The 23029-nt window shown below is 43.4% G+C and overlaps 1 protein-coding gene and 1 long non-coding RNA gene across 3 annotated transcripts; one reads left to right on the top strand and one right to left on the bottom strand.

Annotated features, from left to right (window-relative positions):
- Window positions 1–526: 526 nt before the first annotated feature.
- On the bottom strand, window positions 527–3267 carry LOC310700223. Of its 2 annotated transcripts, none has more exons than XR_014522503.1 (3): window positions 3162–3267; window positions 2065–2167; window positions 527–750 (listed from the first exon to the last, which is right to left on the bottom strand). It is a non-coding gene; the product is annotated as an uncharacterized lncRNA (long non-coding RNA). The 2 variants fall into 2 exon arrangements; XR_014522504.1 differs by lacking the exon at window positions 527–750 and adding an exon at window positions 1670–1784.
- A 73-nt stretch (window positions 3268–3340) lies between these two features.
- Window positions 3341–18093, top strand: ARF4 (ARF GTPase 4). The gene is made up of 6 exons (XM_083489447.1): window positions 3341–3933; window positions 10155–10235; window positions 11448–11557; window positions 12988–13059; window positions 15706–15831; window positions 16837–18093. Exons 1-6 carry the CDS (start codon window positions 3867–3869, stop codon window positions 16921–16923), a joined length of 543 nt encoding a protein of 180 aa, XP_083345573.1. The 5' UTR covers window positions 3341–3866; the 3' UTR covers window positions 16924–18093.
- The last annotated feature ends 4936 nt before the right edge of the window (window positions 18094–23029 follow it).

Genomic DNA, 23029 nt, shown 5'->3' with positions numbered 1-23029 from the left:
CAGTAAACCACATGAAATAAAAACATGTATCCAGTGGAATTCTTACTATGAAGAACTTCCTTCTTGCTTATAATTCTGCGGCTGAAATCCTGTGCATAACTGTGTGGGACTTTTGACACTAGACTTGGGGAAGCAAACATTGGGTCAAAGTGCATGCTACTTATCAGCAGCAACTGCCTCGAGTCTTGTGCTGCTTCCCCAACTTTGCCTGTCCCTTCTTGCCTTCTTTGTGGACCATACCAGAGACAGATGGTATCCACTTGGTGGTGCTCCATTGGCAGATGGAGGCTGTAATACTTCTGAATACCAGTTGCTGGAAATCACTGGGCAAGGGATGCGGGAGCGCTCCTGTGCGCAAGTACTGTTTGCAGGTTTCCTACAAGCATATTGTTGGCTGCTGTGAAGATAGGACTACCTGGGACATTGGACTGATCCAGAAGGCTACTGTTATGTTCTCCCTTCCGTTTCCACTCGTGACAGTGTCAGGAGCTGGCATAGGTCAGCAATAAAATAATAAAGCACCTGATGGTGGTGAAATTAACTCTTTATTCAAAGAAACAAAGCAACTCAGTCCTAGTGGTCACAGCAACCCTTCCCTGTAGGTCTAGACCCAATGAAGCAGTTGCAAGGACTGAAGATCCCCACCTTCCCAAAGTTTTCTAAGGCTCCTTCCCAGGTTCGTTCCCCAGCAGCCGACAGCTCCATCACCTTGTCTCTCATGGCTCTGCCCTCTTCATTTCTCTGCAAGTTCTAGGAGAGCAGGGGAGAGATGAGCTGGTCACAGCAGGCGGGGAAGACTCCCTGGATTCTTCAGCAGCCTGCCTCACCTGTTTCCTAGCCCCACTCCTCTCCTGCCTCTTGAGTCTGGATGGCTCTCTTCCTGCTCACTAAACCCTGTTACCTCTTCAGCTTCTGACACCTCTCTTAGTCTGCTCCCTCTTCTCTGACCATTCACCGTCATCCCACCACCAATCCACTGGCTCCGAGTCTTCTTCCCTGAGGGTTTCCTTGAGGGCTCTCCAGTTGGTGCCTCCCGCCACTCCTCTGCATCTAGCCATTCCATGGCAGAAAGATGCCTTCCATCAGTAGAACAACACCAATTGAATCGTTACAGTGAAACATGAGCCCTTAGGCCAAGAGATAGTAGTGCCAAATTATGAGACAGCAGGGCTAAATTTATCAGCAAGGGCAAGAAGGCCATTACTGCTAATTTAAGGGTGCATCTAGACCAACACATATTGCATTTTATTTGAGCTTTAACCTTTGAAGTCCAGGTACTAATAGTTGACACATTTTACTATTTTTAGGATAGATCCAATGCCGTCCTAATGGGCACAATGGAATTCCTCTTTCTCCTCTGCCTTGTGCCCTTTGATGCACCCAGTGAGTCCCCTAACCCTCTGGAGCAGATTTTGGGGCCATACAGAGGGGAGTCCTGTTTTCACAAAAGCAAGATGCCACGATAACAATCCATTATGATTATTTTAATTAAGTGCCTATTACTAAAAAGGATTTTTTTTAAATGACCTACAGGGATCCTTGGAACCAATAAACGTGTTGTGCAGTGAAAAAAAATGAGGAAAATCTTCATAATGCACATATTTTTTGACTGAACTAGCTTTAGCTAAAGAACCTTTAGTAAATGAGCACATGAGTGAAAACGAAAATATAGCAAAAGAACAAAAGAAGCTCTTTTAATTGAGAACAATGGCCATGGTGAGACAGTTGGAATTCTGTTCAGCTCATTTTCAAGAAGGCCTGTACCTCATTAAGAAGGTTCCAACCTTTTGTACAAAAAAAGAAAAGGGAAAGATGTAGACAGTGTGGAAAACACTTGGTCTGGGTGCCCTGAAAAAGCATGTGACTTGATCAGCAGAGTTCTTGGCACATCAGTGACAAATAGCTCTAGTACTAGGTTGGTAAAGGGTGACATAAACAATACTTATTTTACAATAATAAACAGTTGGTCCTTTCTAAAGTCTTTATGAAACTTAAACTGTATCAAAATTAAGTTATTAAGAAAAGCGTTATAAAAAGTTGAAGGGAGCTTTTATGTGGACATACCAGACACTGAAGAGCAATACCTGGAGAGGAATGATAAGTGTGTTTCTGTGCTGTGGTAGCAGCATTCTTGCCTTGAACTCTGCCTCCACCTGTCAACTGCCAGCTGCAAGAATAATAATCAAACAGAACTACCATGAATCTATTTTTGCTGAGGCATCCCAGCCAACCTTTTCTCTTGCTGTAATATCATACCCTATACCAAAACAGTGTTCCAAAGCAAACAATTTAAGGACACCTCTGTCTTGCAACACAAGTGACAGGACCTCATCATGTACAGTACTTCATTCTAGTGATTCTGTTACAAACCAGATTAGGATTGAGCAGAAGCTATTTCTCTTTTTGTAGATGGAGTTGAGAATTTATTAATATACTCGTATCAGATATTAAATTCCAAATAACCTGTAATCCAGCACAACTACTGATGGGCAATATTTCATAGCAAACATTTATTAACATTTGAGAAGTCTTGTTGCCCTTCCCACTTTGCTTTCATTACAAGCATCATTTATAGACAAATAAATCTGGGGACCATCTACCTGGAGTTGTTTTCATTATGTAGGAATAGGTCTCCTTCAAAATTCCAAGGAAATAATTAAACAGGATCCTGAGTTGAAAGGTGAACAGGCACCACTCGCTCAAATGCAGGCAATCTAAAATCATTATGGTCTTCTTCATGAGAAATAACATGATTAACTACAGAAATATATAAGGAGAAAAAAAGGATGTGTCTGTGTCATTAATCCTTCCAGATGAGCAAGAATTACTTTTGAGGGAAGCAGAGATTTGGGGATCCAGGATTTGATTCAATGTGACATTACCAGTTCCTTCTAGTATAATCTGGACAAGTCTCACAAGCGGCTGGTGCAGTGGTAAATCTGTACCACTTCCAGCGACAAGTACAGTCTCATAAGACTCCTCCCTGCACCTAGAAATAGAGCATGTCAGGGAGAAGCAGAAGCGCCTAACATTTAGCTTTTAATATACACGATTTCCACCCCCAAACTCTGAAGTGATATTGTCCAGGACTAGGTTTGCCACCACTGCATTTGCTGCTTTGTGGAAATGAGGTCTGTGGCTGCCGGTGGCTCCACAACTACCTTTGCTCTCTAACCATTCACACGAAGGGGCTAGGCCTCAAGCTCAGCACGAGGTGACAATGACTCCCAGCACTCCCTGCTGCAGAAACAGCAGACGGGAAGCCGATAGAAGAAGAAAAAGGAGGGGGGAGACTACTACACTTCCCAGCACTCCCTGCGCCTCTTTCTCTCTCTCACACACACAAACTCTCTTTCTAGAGGGGCAAGCAGCCGAGCCTCTTGAGGACTACGTTTCCCATCGTGCCTCGCGAGCCGAAAACCAGACCCGCCAAGGCTGCGGCGGCGAGAGGCGGCCTGGGAGCCGTAGTCTTCCTGCGTGTCGTGAGGCCTGCTCGAGGTTCGTGTGGGTGGTGCCGCGGTGAGGATGTGGCGGGCGTGACGCGATTTTGTCCGCGTTGGAGCCGGGGCGGCCGTGACGTGGCAAAGAGAGAGAGAAAAGAGAGAGCTAAGAGAGAGCCAGGCTCCCCCGACACAGATCAGCCCCGGTGCGCGGACGCCGCGGTCGCCCTTCGCCCGCTCCCGAGGCTCAGCTGGTTTCGTCGTCTCTGCGGGAGCGAGAGAGGAAGGAGGAGGAGGAGGAAGAGAAGTAGCGAGAAAGAGGGACCGGGGCCTCTTGCTTTCGCCTTCCCCGCCGCCGCCGCCTTCGCACTCGGCCCGCTCCGCTCTTGCGCCGCCGCCGCTACCTCCGCCCAGCCGGGAGCCGCCATGGGCCTCACCATCTCCTCCCTCTTCTCGCGCCTCTTCGGCAAGAAGCAGATGCGCATCCTCATGGGTGAGACGGGCGGGCAAAGAGAGAGAGGCGCTTCAACCCCCCCCCTCAATTCCACACCCGCTCCGCCAGGGGTAGCGAGCCGGGCCTGAGGGGACCCCACCCCGGGCAGAGGAGCCGGCGGCCGGTTGCTTCCCTCGCCTAGCGAGGGGGGGGGGTGTTGGAGTCTTCGCGGGGGCTGGGATGGGAAGGCACAGCAGTGGGGCGGGCGGGCGCCAGGCAGGCAGGCAGGCAGGCAGGCAGCATTGTTCGGGCCAGGCCTTGTGCTGTCGGGAGACAAGGAGAGAGGGAGGGGGGAGAAAGAAGGAGAGAGGAAGGGAGGGTCTCCATGGCCTCCCCCCCCCCGCCCTCCTTGCAGGACGTTCGTAAGGAATCCACCTTGGGAGACATTTTTAGAACGAGCGGAATTTATCTTCGCCCGGCGCCTTCTGCTCTTTTCAGGATGTGGGTTCGTTTTCCGTCCCGATGGGCTTCCTGTGTTTCAAAATAAGTCCGGTGCCGTCAGTCTGATCCCTCGCTAACCCTCGGCGCACACAGAGAGCCTTCGCGTTTGTTGTGATCGTAGGAATTGTTCTTTTCATACATACATATATACATACATACATAGACAATAACGCATCATTTTTTCCCAAATGCAGAAATGTAAAGCGAAATGCGGTAATAATTATACTGCAAATAAAAATGGAAGAGTCAGTTACACTGACAGCTGTCTCCTAGGTTTTTTTTTTGTTACAGACAATTGTATTAGCATAACTTTTTTCCCCCTCCCCCTGCCTCTCATCCTATCCCACAACACTTTTGGGATGGTGAATAATCAGTGTGCAGATATCCACATTGCTTCATGCCATTAGTATTTTGGACAGGGCGGGTTCTTAGTATTTGTTAGTTTTTATTAAAATGAGATGCACATTTTGTATTTACTTTTTTATGTATGGCGTTAAGGGGCATGCCCTGCCTTGTTGGTTCGTTCAGTTTAAGATTACAAAAATCAGTACTGAGCTGGGTGGTTCACAGAAAGATGCTTGTAACTCTTTGCCTGTATCCTGTTGATAGCCTGGCATGTTAACTTAGGATGTTGCCCTAATTATATACAGTGGCTGTTGTGAAAGGTCATTGGTTTTGAATTTGGAATTGCTCTGTTGTCTCAAGGATGTATGGCTGCAATTTTAAAATGGTAAATGCCACCCATATGTGCTTTGTCTTGTCTTGTCATCCTTGGGCAGAGCAGCCCAAGCCTCAGATCCACCATGCTGGAGGGCTTTTGGATGGTGTGGAGATAGCCCTCTGTCCAACCCTGTGCAGAAGAGCTCTCCTATATGCTTGCCCAAAGCTAGCGTTTTTTCCCTTGCCTTGGCCAGCATGAGCATTACACTGTGAATGCATTACTGGCTGTACTGCTCCATAAAGCTCCATTGCTGCCAGCCAGGGTTAATATTGCACCCTAACCCATTCCCCATCAAATTAATGAGTTCTAGTGTTGTTTTATCCTGGATCCCTAAGTGTCCATGGTCTAGACACAGCTTTTTAAAAACCAGCTCTTAATTGTCTCAAATGGTTGCTGTTAAGCACAACACAAGGGGTCTTTCCTGGCGGATCACTTTGCAGCCAATTGAACTATGTTAGTGAGAGAACTGAGACTTAAAATGGATTATTGTTATAATGCATGTGGGAATATCCTATGATTATGATGCTAAACATGCTGACATACCTCCCCTTAAAAATTTCATTTCAAATTCCAGAACGATAGTATGTAGTCACAAACTGTTTTGAGTGTTGAAGTTCTATTTGGACTTATGTTACCGTAATCTGAATTTTAAAAGGCCAGTATCTGTTCTAGAATTATCTCTTGTGTTTGTGTCTGAGATGATAACTCGTAAAGGGACACATTGGGCGCAACACTAAACAATGGCTTAATGCTACGCAAACAGGCCTACTTGGACTTGAGCACTCCCTCCTCCTGTTTCTTTGGACATATGCCAGAGAAAGAGATTGAAAGAATCCATTTCCAGATTTAAAATAAATTTTGTTTGTCATTACATCTGACAATCACAAACCATGGTTAGCTTAAACTATAGTTTATTGGAACAAGTCAAGACCAGCTGTGGTCTTGTTGCAGTAAACCATCATTTAAACTAACTACACTTCACGGTTTGGATTACTTCAAAGAAGGAAATGGAAGCTTCCAATCTCCTCCTTGCATGTGTTGGAGGGGGAGGGGTGAAGTAGGCGTGTATGTGTGTCACTGTTGGTGAAGCACTCTTGTTAGCAATTGCTGATGAGACAGTAACATGTGTGTTTAAGTTTTCATTTTGGCAGGACTACACATAGAAGTGGACTCAAAACCAGGTTATTTATCTCTTCTGCCAGTATTAAACATACTAAGTTGTATTCTGTGTCTCTAGTGGTGCTAAGACTTTTGGAGCCTTATCAACTGCTTCAAATCACTTAGCATTCTCATGTTGCTTCCCACAAAGCAGCTGATGTTTGGTTTCTCCCTAGCAATTACTGATATTGTTAGAAATGGTACATTAGATATTTATATTGCTAATCTGAATGGTGATGCTTTGATTATAGTAGACAATCAGCTTTATAGAAAAATAAAGTGGATCTTTCGTGTGTTTTCCAAAATATGTCCAACCCATGCAAATACATTACACACCGAAGATTTTCTTGTTACAGCTTCACCTGGACTGTCCTCAATTTTACCTTCAGTCAAAACCAGTTGCCTTCAGCACTTCTCAATGTATACTAAATAAGCAGCTTCATTTTTATCCATCTTTCTTTGCTCAGGCATTAATCAACACAAAGCAATACCTTCTAGTCTCCCTTATCTGTGCACTTTGAAGGTCAAAAAAAGATGGAATCCTAGTCCTGAAGACCCCCCAGAGACCTCTGAGTATAGGGCGGTATATAAATCCAATAAATAATAATAATTATAGTCCCCCCCTCCTTTCTCACAGGCAACATTTTAGGAGATAGTTACCACATGAAGTGGTAATGAACCTTGCTTACATCTAATACTAACTTATCTGATGGTAACTTCGTTACATAGCTTTAGATTACTGTAGCTTATATATTATATATCCAGCTTTACCACTGTTGGTGTTAAGAGCATCTAGAACTTAGGCTCCCATTAAGGCATCCTAAATTGTTGTTGCCTTCAAACTCAGATGATGTACAGTAGAGGCTTCCGCTGGAGAAGGGGAAAGGCATTTTTTGTTGATTCTTCCCTGCATTATTTCCCACATCATTCCAGAATCTCATCCATTGCAGGGCAAAAGGTCCCCACCTCCCCAGCAGGAGACTCCTAGAGTGAAGTACCTCTCATGGGAGTTCTGAATCCCAGCTACAGGATTTACAGGTCACATGAGGATTAGATGGCATGTATTCATGCACTTGACTTTTTCTTTATAAAAACCTCTTCTGTAAATATTTCTTGGCTTAACTAACAACAATTTTATAACTTAGAAAAACCAATTTCTTCACATAAGACTGGTCATTAACCAGTGCGATATCTAGGTTGCTTTCCCTGTGTCCAGAATACAGAATTGCCCTGAAAAGGAAGGAAGGTAAAGCAAATGCGTTAGAAGCTGCAGATCTTAGATTTGTACGTTTTATATACTGTCAATATGTAAGAACATGCTGAAGTTATTTTTCACTCAGCAGAGCTTGAAAAAATAGACAGCACATTAAACTTTCCAGCCTGTACAGAAAGTTCTTTAGATAACATCAGAAGAAAGCATTCTCATTTACCAAACACCAGAAGACAATATAATAAGCACTATTCCAAGATCCTAAATATACTGTAGGAAGGCACTGCACAGGCTTCTCATGTGCAAGTGCAGCACCTGTATGTAAAAGGATCTCAGTTGGACATAACAAAGCCCCCTTTTCATTCTTATGGCTTCTTCAAGTTCTCATTCCTTGACCAAGTAGAGGGGGCTAGAAGGAAGCCTCCCATTCCCTGTAATAGCCTGGGGTGGTGATGCGGAATCATTTCCACTTTGTTCTGCAGTGGCATAGTTCATGCAGGTGCAAAGAAGCGCTATGCCCAACATGTATTCTCTTTAAATTGAAAAATTAGCAGCCTGATTTGTTAGCTTGGATCCTGAGAACTGTGAGTGGAAGTGTGGTTCCTTGTCCCTTCTTATTCCTTGTAACCCCACTCATCTCTAAAAGCTTCTCTAGTTGGTTGTGCATGTTTGAGCAACAATCCCTGTGCCCCATAAAATGCTGTTCAGGAGGTTCCCCCCACTTTCAGATAAGCTGTTTTGTGGCTGCAGAAGGCTGTTGTGGTATGTGACAAAGGAGCAGTTTTCTTCCACTCAGTTCTCAGGGTAGCAGCCTCATTGTATACTGTAATTACTAAACACTGCTTGGTGTGAATTAATGGATAATAGGGGAGATGCAAAAATAGAAAAGCCAGTTTTTAATATGCAGTATAGGATAATTCTGATAGCTTATTCAAGAAACGGAAGATACCTTGGACAGTGCCATAGTCCTTGGGCTCTACCCTAGCAACAATTTGCTGAAGGTTTTTTTTTTAAATTAAAGATGCAGTAATTTGTTTTTATTTAGTGTTTTAGCATTCAGTCCCAGATTGCACTGTGCTAAGAATGCAGTGAAAATAATTTATAGCACAACTTAATTTTTTTCCTAGCTCAGACACTGCGTTTTAATATTTCCTTAATTAACAATTAAATAGTCCCTAATGATTTACTATTCTGCCCACAAAATACATTTGGTGTACTCTGTCAGTACTGCAGGCAGTCTCAGACTACATCTTGTCTTGCACTAGTAGAAGACCTATTCCACCACTATTTGAAGACTTATAAACTTGTTTTATTGAAAAAAATGTACTAAAGCATTTGTACTTGAACAGCTAACAGTAAAGTGGGGAAAAGAAACTAAAACATTTTAGTTGCTCCATGTACAGCTGGGTCCATAACCGTATAGGGTAGAAACCATAGGATTTTGAGCTTATCTAATTTACAGCTGCAATTTATAGTAAACCAAGGTTTCTTGCACTATGTTATACAATTTTCCTGGTTTTCTTAAATTTTAAGCAGTAAAAAAATGAGCTTTGGAACCCATTTTGGATGCGTGATCTAGCTACCAGGTGCACTTTCATTATTGTTTACTCATGTTCGAAATATTCTGAAGGTTCATGGAGAAGAAGGGAATTGCTCTAATGGGTGGGACCTGCCACAAAATACTGCAGTGTATCCTCCACTCCTAGCAATAGTGATTCTGTTCATGCCATTACTTTTACAAATTTTGGGGTTCCCCTGACCTCTTGTTTCTCAGTTTCCCTATTTTGACTACAGCACTGTCAGCACTCCCTCCCTCAGTTCATTATCAGATGGAGTAATATAGAGTTCTCAGGATTCCTCCACCCTGCATCCCACTCAATTATTAAAGAATAAACTCTTTTATGCTCTGATTGCTTTGTGTTAACCTCTGCCATTTACAGTGGCACCTTGGAAGTCAAACAGAATCCTTTCCAGAAGTCTGTTAGACTTAAAAAATGTTTGGGAAGCAAAGTGTGGCTTGCGATTGGCTGCAGCCAATCGCAAGCCATGTCAGACGTTCAGGTTCCAAAGAATGTTTGCAAACCGGAACACTCGCTTCCGGGTTTGCGGCGTTCGGGAGCCAAAACATTCGCCTTTCAAGGCGTTTGGGATCCAAGGTATGACTGTACTATGTTTTGTTAATAATCAGCACTGAGTTTGTTAGCCCTACTCTGAGGAAGCTACTGGGAACTTCATGTTATGTCCATACATAATACCAAGAACATTGGTCTCATTTTTAAAAGCAGTAAAATAGTCACAGAAAGCCAAAAACTGCAATTTTCAGTTGATGTTACAGGCTGTCTGTCTGAATCTATTTCAGAGAGCCGTACTTCTCAAAATTTTGGTTATCAGCTCTTATGAGTGAGGTCTAGTTTGGATGTAAGGCAAATAAGTGGCTTACTTGGCAAACTAGGGAGGGAATTGCAGAGTACAATGAAAGAATGGAACATGTGTTATATCTAGTTTGGTTTACATGGTGTAAAATTATGTCTGAACTAACCCAGAATGGAAATTCTATTTTAAAAAACATCTTTAAAAGTAATAACTATTTGATTTTAAAATGTACCACAGTCTTTGTTTTTCATTGTCAAAACAGATTTTATGAAATGGGGTGTTCATTTTATTAAACTAATAAACATTTGTTTTCTCTAGTTGGTTTGGATGCTGCTGGAAAAACGACCATTCTGTATAAGCTGAAGTTAGGAGAGATTGTCACTACAATTCCCACAATTGGTAAGCAAAATCAGATACATATTGTCAATATTAACAACCGTTTTTGTTTAAAACTTTGAAACAAAAAATATATATTCTATTTTTTCACGAATTGATATAGAGCAACTTGCCAGAGAATATGATAGAGGTAGAACTCCTGAAGTTTGTTCCCACACAATGTTTATGGTACATATTACTGGATTTCACAATTCCTGAAAGATTGTGAATTTTCCCTGAAATGGGGGATTCTTGCTTTGGGTAGCAAAGCCAACAAAGAGAGCATCCTGGAACTAGTGTAACACTTGGGGATGAAGATGGATGTGATTGCTACATAGATTTTAGCAACATCTTCCATTTGCTTCCATTGTTAGAAACTCAGGTATACAGGCACCAAATGGCTCCTTAAACCAGGGTTACTTACAGTTGCCAAAACAGAATACCTTCTTGCCATTTTTGGGCCAAGTAGCTTGAAAGTTGTATTTTTCAATATGACTTTTCCTGAAATTCATTCTGATTGTGCAGATAAAAAAATAACAGATAGAATTCTACAGGATGTGCTGCTGGTGTGTGAAAACAGTCAAGATCTTGGGATCCCCAGGCATGCACCTCCAGATGGTGGAGACTTCAGGTGTCATCCTGACGTCTTCACTTGGTCGCAAGCGGCTGATAGCCATGTGCAAAATGCTCCTGGTGAATTTGGAACACTGCTTGCTTCTAAGCCCAGCTTTTCTTCTGACAGGTCTTAATATATTCCTTTGTAATACAGTGGTACCTCCGGTTGCAGGTGGGATCCGTTCCGGAGCTCCGGTCAGATCCTGAGGTTTCCACAACCAGAGGGACCACTTCTGCGCATGCATGCACGGTGAAACACTTCCGGGTTTGCCACTTTTGCAACCTGAAGTTTATGTTACCCAAGGGTAACGTAAGCCGAGGTGCTACTGTATAGACAAATTAAAGAAACCAGAATTGTTCTGAAAACTAACATGTAATAGTTTTCTGAAAATGTTTGGCAAATACCTGCTCTACATAGAGCTTGAAGTACGAATACGTAAAACTCTAATTGCAGATCTTAGTGACTTTACATTTATTAAATTTATTTCATAGTCCTTTAGGAAGTGAAGACACCCCATGCTCTCCTAGTCATTGGGCTCACATCTGCCTAGCTTGAGTAGTGCTAGAAAATTGGTTGCTCGCTGGTCCTTATTGTCATAATTGTGGTTTTTTTCCATTTAGGTTTTAATGTGGAAACAGTAGAATATAAAAACATCTGTTTCACTGTTTGGGATGTTGGTGGTCAAGATAAAATCAGGCCACTCTGGAGGCATTATTTTCAGAACACACAGGTAATTCCTCTAACATACACTTTGCCAAATCCATTTTCACTCTCTCTTTTGTAGACTGGTGTAAAGTTATACTGCCTAGTAAAAAGATTTGTACTAATACCCCCCACCCCACCCCCAGTATAATCCCAATAGCAGCATAGGCCAACACTAACTTTCAGTGCTACTTTAAAACTGGAATTTTCAAATCAGCATTGTGATAATTTTCCTGAGACCATTAAAGCTACTGTGGACTTAACTAGTACTAAGGCACACAGAATCCAAGCTGTCCAAGGTTTTAATAGGCAATAATTTGCATTCAGTTAGGCCGAAAAGGAAAATATGGTTCCATGTGCTCTTTGTCGCCCTTCCTCTTTAATAAATGGGCTTTCACCTTCCTCACACTAATAAATAGGCTGTTCTTGCTCTCTGCAGCCCTCCATATACCTTCAAATTTTGCTTCAGAGGGTTGGGGGACCCTCAAACATATTTGGGGGGCACATGGGCTCTGAGTGGGCAGAGGGAGGGAGACATCTGTTTGTGCAGTCTTGCATTCCACCTTTTAATGGCCTTGTGCACATAGCAGGATGTATGCTCAAGTTGGTTCTTCAGAGGCCAAGCAAATAATGATCTGAGTTCAAGAGCCAATTATGTCCTTGCCACAGACAGATCACTAACTGCATCAATGAAAATAGTATACCTCTGGAGACTAATGGCCCCTGTCAGGGGGTGGGTGTAGTTTATTGATCTCTCTCTTACCTGTTGGGCTTGCAGAGTGAACAGCTGCCTCTCTCTGACCAGGCAGTTCAAATACTTTTTGCTGCAGTTTTACGAAAAATTACCAGCAGTGAAACAGCAATGAGGTCTGTGGATCACAGCTGGTAGAAAACATGAGCCAAGCCTTGACTATACACTGCTTGGAGCATATTTTGAAAACCTATACTTGTGGTAGGGAAGAAATTTCATTAACCGTCATCATTGCATCTGAACAACGTGACGTGGCACAACTGTTCCATGCAGCGCAACAACTATTATAGCTAAACCATCCTAGTGATGTAGAAGCACTCTTGGCAGCCTGCTGTGACAACTTTGTGAATTGTTTGCAAATAAAATTGCTTGTATTCATGTTGACTTGGATGACACTGTCGCAATAATTCCTCTGGTGAAGAGAGTATTGCTTTCTGCTGCAAGTTGTAATATGTTACTGTTGCTTTAAAAATAAACAATGAGACTAAACTGTTAGTGTCCCTGGCCCTTCTGAGGTGTTAGCCCATTGTGATAGAATAGTTTGCATGGATCTTTGGTCTCTGATACCTTCTGATTTCTTCGATATGTTCCCATTTTTCACAGGAGTAAAGATTCATTAAATATCTCTATAATGGTGACTTCAGATTTTATTTGAATGGCATTTCAGATGTCAAACAAGCTTGATGAGAAATACACTTTCTTTTCAGGGTCTCATTTTTGTGGTAGATAGCAACGACAGAGAGAGAATCCAGGAAGCAGCAGAAGAACTCCAGAAAATGGTAACTGCCTCTAACTGGTTTCCAGAGAGTGGTAGGGGATGCTTTATCCCATGTTGATGGCCTTTCAGCTGATTCCCTGGTGGCCCGCTGGAATGTGGAGTTAACCAGGGCTATTGACTGTTTGGCTCCGAAGCGCCCTCTCCGATTGCATGGAGCCCGGACAGCCCCGTGGTTTTCCACGGATCTGAGGGCAATGAAACAATCGTTGAGACGGCTAGAGCGCCGGTGGCGGAGAACTCATTCCGAATCTGACCGGACACAGGTTAGAGCTCAACGTCGAGCCTACCAAGTGGCGATAGCGACGGCGAAGAAGAATTTCTTCACCGCCTCTATTGCATCTGCAGAAAACAGCAGCAGGAGACTTTTTCAGGTGGTTCACAATTTAGCGGAACCACCTGCAACATCGGGGCCCAGTATGGGCCACATGTTCTCCTGCAATGATTTTGCAAAGTTTTTTGCAGATAAAATCGCTCAGATTCGGGAAGAAGTAGACTCCACCGTGGGAGCAGGGCCGGGGCGGGAGAGTGCAAGAGTTCTGTCTGGTCAAGTTGAGTGGGATCAATTCCAATCTGTTACCTCCGAGGATGTGGACAGGCTGCTTGGACGAGTGAAACCAACCACCTGTCTCCTGGATCCTTGCCCATCCTGGCTAATAAAAGCAAGCCGGGAAGGGCTGGGCGATGGGCTTCGTGGGGTGGTGAATGCTTCCCTCCGTGAGGGAGCCTTCCCACACCCGCTGAAAGAGGCGGTTATTAAACCGCTTCTTAAAAAACCATCTTTAGATGCGGCCACGATGGCCAACTATCGCCCAGTCTCAAATCTTCCATTCCTGGGCAAGGTGATTGAGCGAGCGGTTGCCGAACAACTCCAGGCACGCCTGGAAGAAGCGGACCATTTGGATCCCTTCCAGTCGGGATTCAGGCCTCATCATGGGACTGAAACTGCCTTGGTCGCACTGGTTGATGATCTCCGGCGGGCTAGGGACAAAGGTGAGAGCTGTTTCCTAGTTCTGCTGGATCTCTCAGCGGCGTTCGATACCATCGACCATAGCATCCTTCTGGACCGTCTTGAGGGGCTGGGAGCTGGGGGCACTGTTATACAGTGGTTCCGCTCCTTCCTCCTGGGCCGTGTTCAGAAAGTGGTGGTGGGGGATGAGTGTTCAGACCCCTGGGCTCTCACTTGTGGGGTGCCTCAGGGTTCTGTCCTCTCCCCCATGCTTTTCAACATCTACATGCGGCCGCTGGGAGAGATCATCAGGAGGTTTGGGCTGGGTGTTCATCAGTATGCGGATGATACCCAGCTCTACCTCTCTTTTAAATCAGAACCAGTGAAGGCGGTGAAGGTCCTGTGTGAGTGTCTGGAGGCGGTTGGAGGATGGATGGCGGCTAACAGATTGAGGTTGAATCCTGACAAGACAGAAGTACTGTTCTTGGGGGACAGAAGGCGGGCAGGTGTGGAGGATTCCCTGGTCCTGAATGGGGTAACTGTGCCCCTGAAGGACCAGGTGCGCAGCCTGGGAGTCATTTTGGACTCACAGCTGTCCATGGAGGCACAGGTCAAATCTGTGTCCAGGGCAGCTGTTTACCAGCTCCATCTGGTACGTAGGCTGAGACCCTATCTGCCTGCGGACTGTCTCGCCAGAGTGGTGCATGCTCTGGTTATCTCCCGCTTGGACTACTGCAATGCACTCTACGTGGGGCTACCTTTGAAGGTGACTCGGAAACTACAACTAATCCAGAATGCGGCAGCTAGACTGGTGACTGGGAGCGGCCGCCGAGACCATATAACACCGGTCTTGAAAGACCTGCATTGGCTCCCAGTACGTTTCCGAGCACAATTCAAAGTGTTGGTGCTGACCTTTAAAGCCCTAAACGGCCTCGGTCCAGTATACCTGAAGGAGCGTCTCCACCCCCATCATTCTGCCCGGACGCTGAGGTCCAGCGCCGAGGGCCTTCTGGCGGTTCCCTCATTGCGAGAAGCAAAGCTACAGGGAACCAGGCAGAGGGCCTTCTCGGTAGTGGCGCCCGCCCTGTGGAACACCCTTCCAGCAGATGTCAAGGCGATAAACAACTACCTGACATTCAGGAGACATCTTAAGGCAGCCCTGTTCAGGGAAGTTTTTAACATGTGATACTTTATTGTATTTTTGGTTTTTATGGAAGCCGCCCAGAGTGGCTGGGGAGGCCCAGCCAGATGGGCGGGGTATAAATAATAAATTATTATTATTATTATTATTATTATTACTCAATCTGAACTCCTCCTGTGTCTGACTCCGATGGTTTAGTCCTCCGTATCTAATAAAATCGAGAGGTTAATTTACAAAAACATCAGATATTTTAGTGTGGGATGTTAGCATGCACTGTTCTGTGTTTAGAGGCAATAATATGAGAGGTGGTGCTTCTCAGAACTTCCCTATTGGGTTTCAGTGAAATCCTTCTTGCAACTATCACCCTAACTTGACATAGTGTTTCTTGTCTGAGTTGCTTACATACACTGATGGTAACTAAATCAACTAGCTGCTGAAAACTACTGGGAGAAATGTGAAGGACCAAAAATATTGCCAGCCCCAAAGCCTCCCTAACTTGTACTTTTGGTGCTAACAACTATCTACAGGGGAAATAACTAGCATGGTGTTTCCTCCTCCAGCTTCAGGAAGACGAGTTGAGAGATGCAGTGCTGCTTCTCTTTGCAAACAAACAAGACTTGCCAAATGCCATGGCAATAAGTGAAATGACAGATAAACTAGGCCTTCAGTCCCTGCGCAACAGAACTGTAAGTACCGTAAAGCAAAAATAGTTTGCCATGTGGCTTTCTCCCCATCTTGATATATTCTGTGGGTTGGAACGTATGAATAGCAAGTACTTTTCTTTCCCATTCTCTGTAAGTAGAAGTGCCTAACAAGGCTATCCTTGGATCCAAACTGTTGAGTTCCTCTGCTAGGTTTTAAATCACTGAAGGTTGTTCTTGGAGCTAGTACTGTTCTGTTAAAAGGGATGCGAGTGGTGCTGTGAGTTAAACCACAGAGCCTAGGACTTGCCGATCAGAAGGTTGGCGGTTCGAATCCCCGCGACAGGGTGAGCTCCTGTTGCTCGGTCCCTGCTCCTGCCAACCTAGCAGTTCAAAAGCACATCAAAGTGCAAGTAGATAAATAGGTACCGCTCTGGCAGGAAGGTAAACGGTGTTTCCGTGCGCTGCTCTGGCTCGCCAGAAGCAAGGTGACCAACCCCAGGGTCGGTCACGACTGGACCTAATGGTCAGGTGTCCCTTTACTTTGCCTTTACTGTTCTGTTATCATGCATTTGCGCAGAGAAAATGACTACTATTTATCTTTTCTGATAGTCATAGTTAGTCATAGTTCCATACAATAAAGTCGTGTGTGTGTGTGTGTGTGTGTGTGTTTACTAGAGATGGCATCTGTCTTACCCCTTTACATTTTTGGGTGGTGGAATGTCCTGCTTGTATGTTCCTGTCTTAAGCAGCTCTATTGACTGGCTACGTTCCCTTTATGCTGAGTGATAGCTCTTTAAGACCTTTCATTTGATGTTTCAGCTAGAGATTTCATAATGCCTGTGTTGCCCTTCTAGTTTTTCACTTTACTTGGTCTTTCTGCCGTGTTCTAATCTATGCCTTGGTCAAGTGAGCTTCTTTATGTTCTGATGTTTGAATTTGCCTTGCATGATGTGTGGGGGGAGCATGAGAATATTCTCTTGGAGAGCTGTAACGTGCTCAAAAATGGACTGTATGATATTAAATATTTCACTTTCTCATTCCCAACAGTGGTATGTTCAAGCTACCTGTGCTACACAAGGAACTGGTCTGTATGAGGGACTTGACTGGCTGTCAAATGAGCTATCAAAGCGCTAACTGGATGACTTTCACACCAGGGACATGTTTGATATAAGTGGTCTAGGCTTGTTACATCAAAATTAGTTTGCATCTTGGTTATTATACAGTACAGTATCTGGAACTGGTTTGGGCAGGATATTACAGCATTTTGACTTATTTTGTTGCCAATTATTCTTCACCCAAGCTATATGTTGCCAGGGTAACAATATGCTTGGGTTAAAAAGAAAACTCCTTAATTTGGAAAAAGTGTATCTTCTGATTTTTACTTCTATTGTTAGCCTAAATGCCTGAATATAGTTGTGACTTTTGAAATCTGTTTGAATGCTTCTTGAGCCCCAATTAAATTAAGTACATTTTAAAAAGATTTTCCCCTTTTCTTCTTTAAGTTACTGATATCTTACTTCATTCCTTAAGACAGTCTGCTGACTTAATCTAGCATTCCATTTATATTTATTTCTCTCTCTTATAAAAACACTTCCTATTATTGTTCGTCAGAAAAATGCTCTAAAACACTATTCAAATATTCTGCACTGAGGAACATTTAATTAACCCCTTGGGTTCTGTCAACCCACTTTTGCCTTTGTGTGAATTGAATCTGATTGGTAGAACATTTTTGTGCCAGTTGCAACAAGCTCTTTGAGGTTTTCAATATTCAGCAGATTGTCTTCCTTTATATTGTATCTTTTTTTCTGTTGTTGCATGTTGCTTTTTGATATCAGCCTGTTTTGCCCAGTGTATAATAGTTCTGCTAAAGTTTACTGTTTATTGGTGAACATATCTTCATGAAGACAGATTTTGGAAAATTCTTCAGACTCAATGGATTAATTTCTTCATAACCTACTAAGAATTATTCTTAATAAAAATGAAACAGATGTATAGCTTTGTGTATGCTCCTTGAATCTTAAGTTTGTGGAACTGATAATATGAATGTGTGACAGATTATTCTTTTTCAATAAACGGAGTTTTTTCTGTACTTTGAACACAAACACAGATCTGAATAGCCTTTGAATTGTTTTCAATTTGGCAAAAAATTAAGATGGGCAGTTAAGCTTGTGTACAGTGTAGTTGGTTAATCATCAAGACTAAAATCCTGTAAAAGTGTTTTTTGAAGCTGTAAATCTAAATTAAAACGTCCAGATATGAGAGTACTAACAGTTGAAAATTGTAATAAAGTACGAACTGCCCAAATACTGTGTCAGTTTCATACTTAATTGGAGAGGACTGCATTGTGCTTGCTAGCAACCCTTTTCCTGTAGTTCACTTGCTTAGAAAATCTAACATCGTCTGTATTTTACTCTCATATCCCTCTTTCCTAAGCTGAGTTTTCAGTGTTCCTCCCCCCCCCCCCATTTTACTCCAGCCAAATTTGGAACTGGCACATTGAGAGGAAATACAGTAAACCAGGAATACAGTGGTACTTTGGTTCTCAAACGGCTCCCAAATGCAACAAACCCAGAAGTAAGTGTTCTGGTTTGCGAACGTTTTTCGGAAACTGAATGTCCGACATGGCTTTCACTTAAGTGCAGGAAGCTCCTGCAGGAAATCAGAAGCCACTCCTTGGTTTTCAAAAGGTTTCAGGAGTTGAACGGACTCCCGGAATGGACTAACTTCAAGAACCAAGGTACTACTGTATTAGATTCCAATGCTGTATCATTATCTGCAGTAAGGAACTCCCTGAATTCTTATTGTAGTTTAAGTTGGTATATAGCAGGCATGTCCAACTCCCAAGAGACTGTGATCTACTCCCAGTGTAAAAAAGCTGGCAGGGATCTACCCATTGTCATTGGAGGGAGGAGGAGCATGCGTGGGGTGGGTGGGTGGATTGCCCAGAGTTGAGCTTTTTTGGGGGAGGATTGCACAGAGTTTTTTAGCTTGCCCCCTATAACTTTTTGTACATGATAAGGATCCCAGTCTACCAGGATCAGCCAGGGATCTACCGGTAGATCACGATCTACTGGTTGGACATCCTTGGTATCTAGAGTTACAATAAGGGATTTTAAGTCCTCACCAGGCTGAGGGCACTTCATGCAGTATTTATGGTATAACCCATCATATAGGACAGGCACAGTTAGTTGCTTTTGAAATGTCTTGGATGTTCATGTTTAATCTTTGTGGTCTAAACCACTGAGCCTAGAGCTTGCTGATTGGAAGGTCGGCGGTTCGAATCCCCACGCCATTAGGGACCATTGTTCCCTAAATGTGCCATTAGGGAAGCAGGTGGCGCTGTGGGTTAAACCACAGAGCCTAGGACTTGCTGATCAGAAGGTCGGCGGTTCGAATCCCTGCGACGGGGTGAGCTCCCGTTGCTTGGTCCCTGCTCCTGCCAACTTAGCAGTTCGAAAGCACATCAAAGTGCAAGTAGATAAATAGGTACCACTCTGGCGGGAAGGTAAACGCTGTTTCCGTGCACTGCTCTGGTTTGCCAGAAGCGGCTTAGTCATGCTGGCCACATGACCTGGAAACTACGCTGGTTCCCTCGGCCAATAAAGCGAGATGAGCGCCGCAACCCCAGTCCATGACTGGACCTAAGTTTCAGGGGTCTCTTTACCTTTATAAAGTGAAAATTAGTGTGCTTTGCAAGAGAAACTCTCACAGCAACTTCATGCTTCTACAGTCTAAGGTGTGCAACATCGACTGCTCTACACGTAGGACAGAAGTCTAAAGCAGCAGTAAGTGTGAAGGGAACCATTTATTTTTAACACATCTGAATCATGCACTTTCTCCAGACAATTAATTGAAGCATGTGTTGAATTGCCACCTTGCAGAAACCCTGTGAGGTAGCACATGCGTGAACAGAAATCTGAACCTGACATTTTGTGAAATACACAGCTTCTGCAGTTGTGTCTGGAATCTTGACAGCTCTGTTCTTTTTGTATCTCTGATAATTACAACCCGCCCTGTTGCTTCTGTCATAGGGCCAATTAATATTTACCTACTTTGTGTCAGGTGCAGGGAACTTGTTGCTCTCTGGATGTTGGATTACAGTTGCCATCCTTCTAGTTACAGGTAGGTAGCCATGTTCGTCTGCCATAGTCGAAACAAAATAAAAAAAATCCTTCCAGTAGCACCTTAGAGACCAACTAAGTTTGTTGTTGGTATGAGCTTTCGTGTGCATGCACGATACACTGAAACAGAAGTCACCAGACCCTTATATATAGTGAGAGGGTGGGGAGGGGTATTTCTCAGAAGGGTGGTGGGAATGGGTGACTGGCTGATAGGTGTGGTAAACCTGTTGATGACTGTTAAAGACTGCAATTGGTCTTAGAGGAAAAAGCAAAGGGTGAGGTGGCTAAAAATAGGGTAGCTTTATCATGTATAATGAGATAAGAATCCAATGTCTCTATTCAGACCAGGTCTCTCCATGGTTTTGAGTTTGGTAATAAGTTGCAATTCAGCAACTTCTCTTTCCAGTCTGTTTCTGAAATTCTTTTGTAATAAGACAGCTACTTTTGAGATCTCCTGGGGAGATTGAAGTGTTCTCCTACTGGTTTTTCTGTCTTGTGATTCCTGATACCAGATTTATGTCCATTTATCCTTTGGCATAGGGTTTTACCATCCTTGACAGGAGTTGGAGGCTAAAAGTTTGAGGTCTCCCCATACCTGTTCAATATAGTGCCTATATGGTATACCATGAGTGAGATCCACCATCACATCACCAGACATACCAGAATCCCCCACTCTTTTCTCCCACCGCCACCACCACATTCTTTATAAAAGAATATAAAATGTGGCATTGTTACACAACACTCGGGTCAGTAATAGGCCAAATCAGGAATGCACAAGAGTTGGAGAAGATTGACAGTAAAGGTTAAAGGTTATATGCTGCTGGGCTTAGTCATTCTTCCATCCTATGTTGGAGGTTTGCAGTGTTTGGGACATTCATGTTCTGAAGAGCAGCCTGAAACAAGTTGATTTACTACAGCCGTGCTAGAGGAGAAGCATAAATAAAACTGATCTACTGAAGAACGTGGTAGTGTAGGAAAGTACGTAGGAAATGTAGGAAAGAATACAGCTGAAAGGTCAATGGCAAAATAAGGTTTTGAAGCTTGTTGAATGTGGCAGAAGTAACACCAACTGGAGGGTGAATATTTCATGATGAAATTCACTAGACTCAGTGGCTGGATTAATATTACAAGAGTATGCCTATAATTCCCTATAATATTACAAGAGTATGCCTATAATTGAGTTCCAGAAAGACAGCTACTTCTGTTTCATTGACTATGCAAAAGCCTTTGACTGTGTCAACCACAGCAAACTATGGCAAGTTCTTAAAGAAATGGGACTGCCTGATCACCTCATCTGTCTCCTGAGAAATCTCTATGTGGGACAAGAAGCTACAGTTAGAACTGGATATGGAACAACTGATTGGTTCAAAATTGGGAAAGGAGTACGGCAAGGCTGTATATTGTCTCCCTGCTTACTTAACTTATATGCAGAATTCATCATGCGAAAGGCTGGGCTGGATGAATCCGAAGCCGGAATTAAGATTGCCGGAAGAAATATCAACAACCTCAGATATGCAGATGACACAACCTTGATGGCAGAAAGTGAGGAGGAATTAAAGAACCTTTTATTGAGGGTGAAAGAGGAGAGCGCAAAATATGGCCTGAAGCTCAACATCAAAAAAATGAAGATCATGGCCACTGGTCCCATCACCTCCTGGCAAATAGAAGGGGAAGAAATGGAGGCAGTAAGAGATTTTACTTTCTTGGGCTCCATGATCACGGCAGGTGGTGACAGCAGTCACGAAATTAAAAGACGCCTGCTTCTTGGGAGAAAAGCAATGACAAACCTAGACAGCATCTTAAAAAGTAGAGACATCACCTTGCCCACAAAGGTCCGTATAGTAAAAGCTATGGTTTTCCCAGTAGTGATGTATGGAAGTGAGAGCTGGACCATAAAGAAGGCTGATCGCCGAAGAATTGATGCTTTTGAATTATGGTGCTGGAGGAGACTCTTGAGAGTCCCATGGACTGCCAGAAGATCAAACGTATCCATTCTTAAGGAAATCAGCCCTGAGTGCTCACTGGAAGGACAGATCATGAAGCTGAGGCTCCAATACTTTGGCCACCTCATGAGAAGACTCCCTGGAAAAGACCCTGATGTTGTGAAAGATGGAGGGCACAAGGAGAAGGGGACGACAGAGGATGAGATGGTTGGATGGTGTTCTTGAAGCTACCAGCATGAGTTTTATCAAAGTGCGGGAGGCAGTGGAGGACAGAAGTGCCTGGCGCATGCTCTGGTCCATGGGGTCACGAAGTGTCGGACACGACTAAACGACTAAACAACAACATGCCTATAATTTAGGTTATACTTAGATTTGATAGATCTTAAGTATTGCCAGATTATTTTTTACATATGAGGGGTAACATAAAACGCATCAAATGTGGATTACCTTGTTCAAAGCTTGAAAACTATCCAGGATTCTCATTCTTAAAGAATGTTCTGGAATATAATGCTGCACCCAAGGAATGGGCATACATTTTGACTCTAAGATGGCAGACCCTCTGTTATATTTATATCACCTTTCATGGTATATAGTATAGCCGACAGTTTGTCAGACTGTATTTTCCATTTTCATATAACAGAAATTTCAAAGTAAAGGTAGAAACAGGTAAGCAGCTGTTTGCTTCTATTTGCAAGAAGTATGAACAAGTATCCTTCCAGGCTTCTTCTGGTTGATCTAGCAAATCTTAATCCAGGAGCAGCTAATCTTTGTCCCTCCAGATGTTGGCAAACTAACTCTTATTGACCATGCTTGCTGGGGCTGATTAGATGCAATATCTGGATGGCCACAGGTTAGCTCCCCTCCTTGGACAAAAACATTTAGAGTGGTATTTCTGGCACTTATTTAACACTCCTACCAATAGTATGCTGAAACCACAGTCGTTTAACTGCAGACACTTAAAATCAACCTGCAACAAGCGTAAAAGTGCTTTGGGGATTGATTGGCAATAATGAGCAAGGTCAAGGAGCAAAGACATGGATTGTTAAAAAATAATAAGGCACAGTTAAAGGGGGATTTAAAGAGGGAACAGAGTGGGTGACCTACACCAGATTAAGAACAGGCAGAGGTTAGGGAAAGACTTTGAATATGGATAATTAAGGTGGGGAAATCCATTCA

Source organism: Podarcis liolepis (genome assembly GCF_965112155.1).
Source record: "Podarcis liolepis genome assembly, chromosome: 2".
NCBI classification, from domain to species: Eukaryota; Metazoa; Chordata; class Lepidosauria; order Squamata; family Lacertidae; genus Podarcis; species Podarcis liolepis.
Note: the sequence above shows the minus strand (reverse complement) of the source record. Positions and strands in the feature narration are given on the sequence as shown.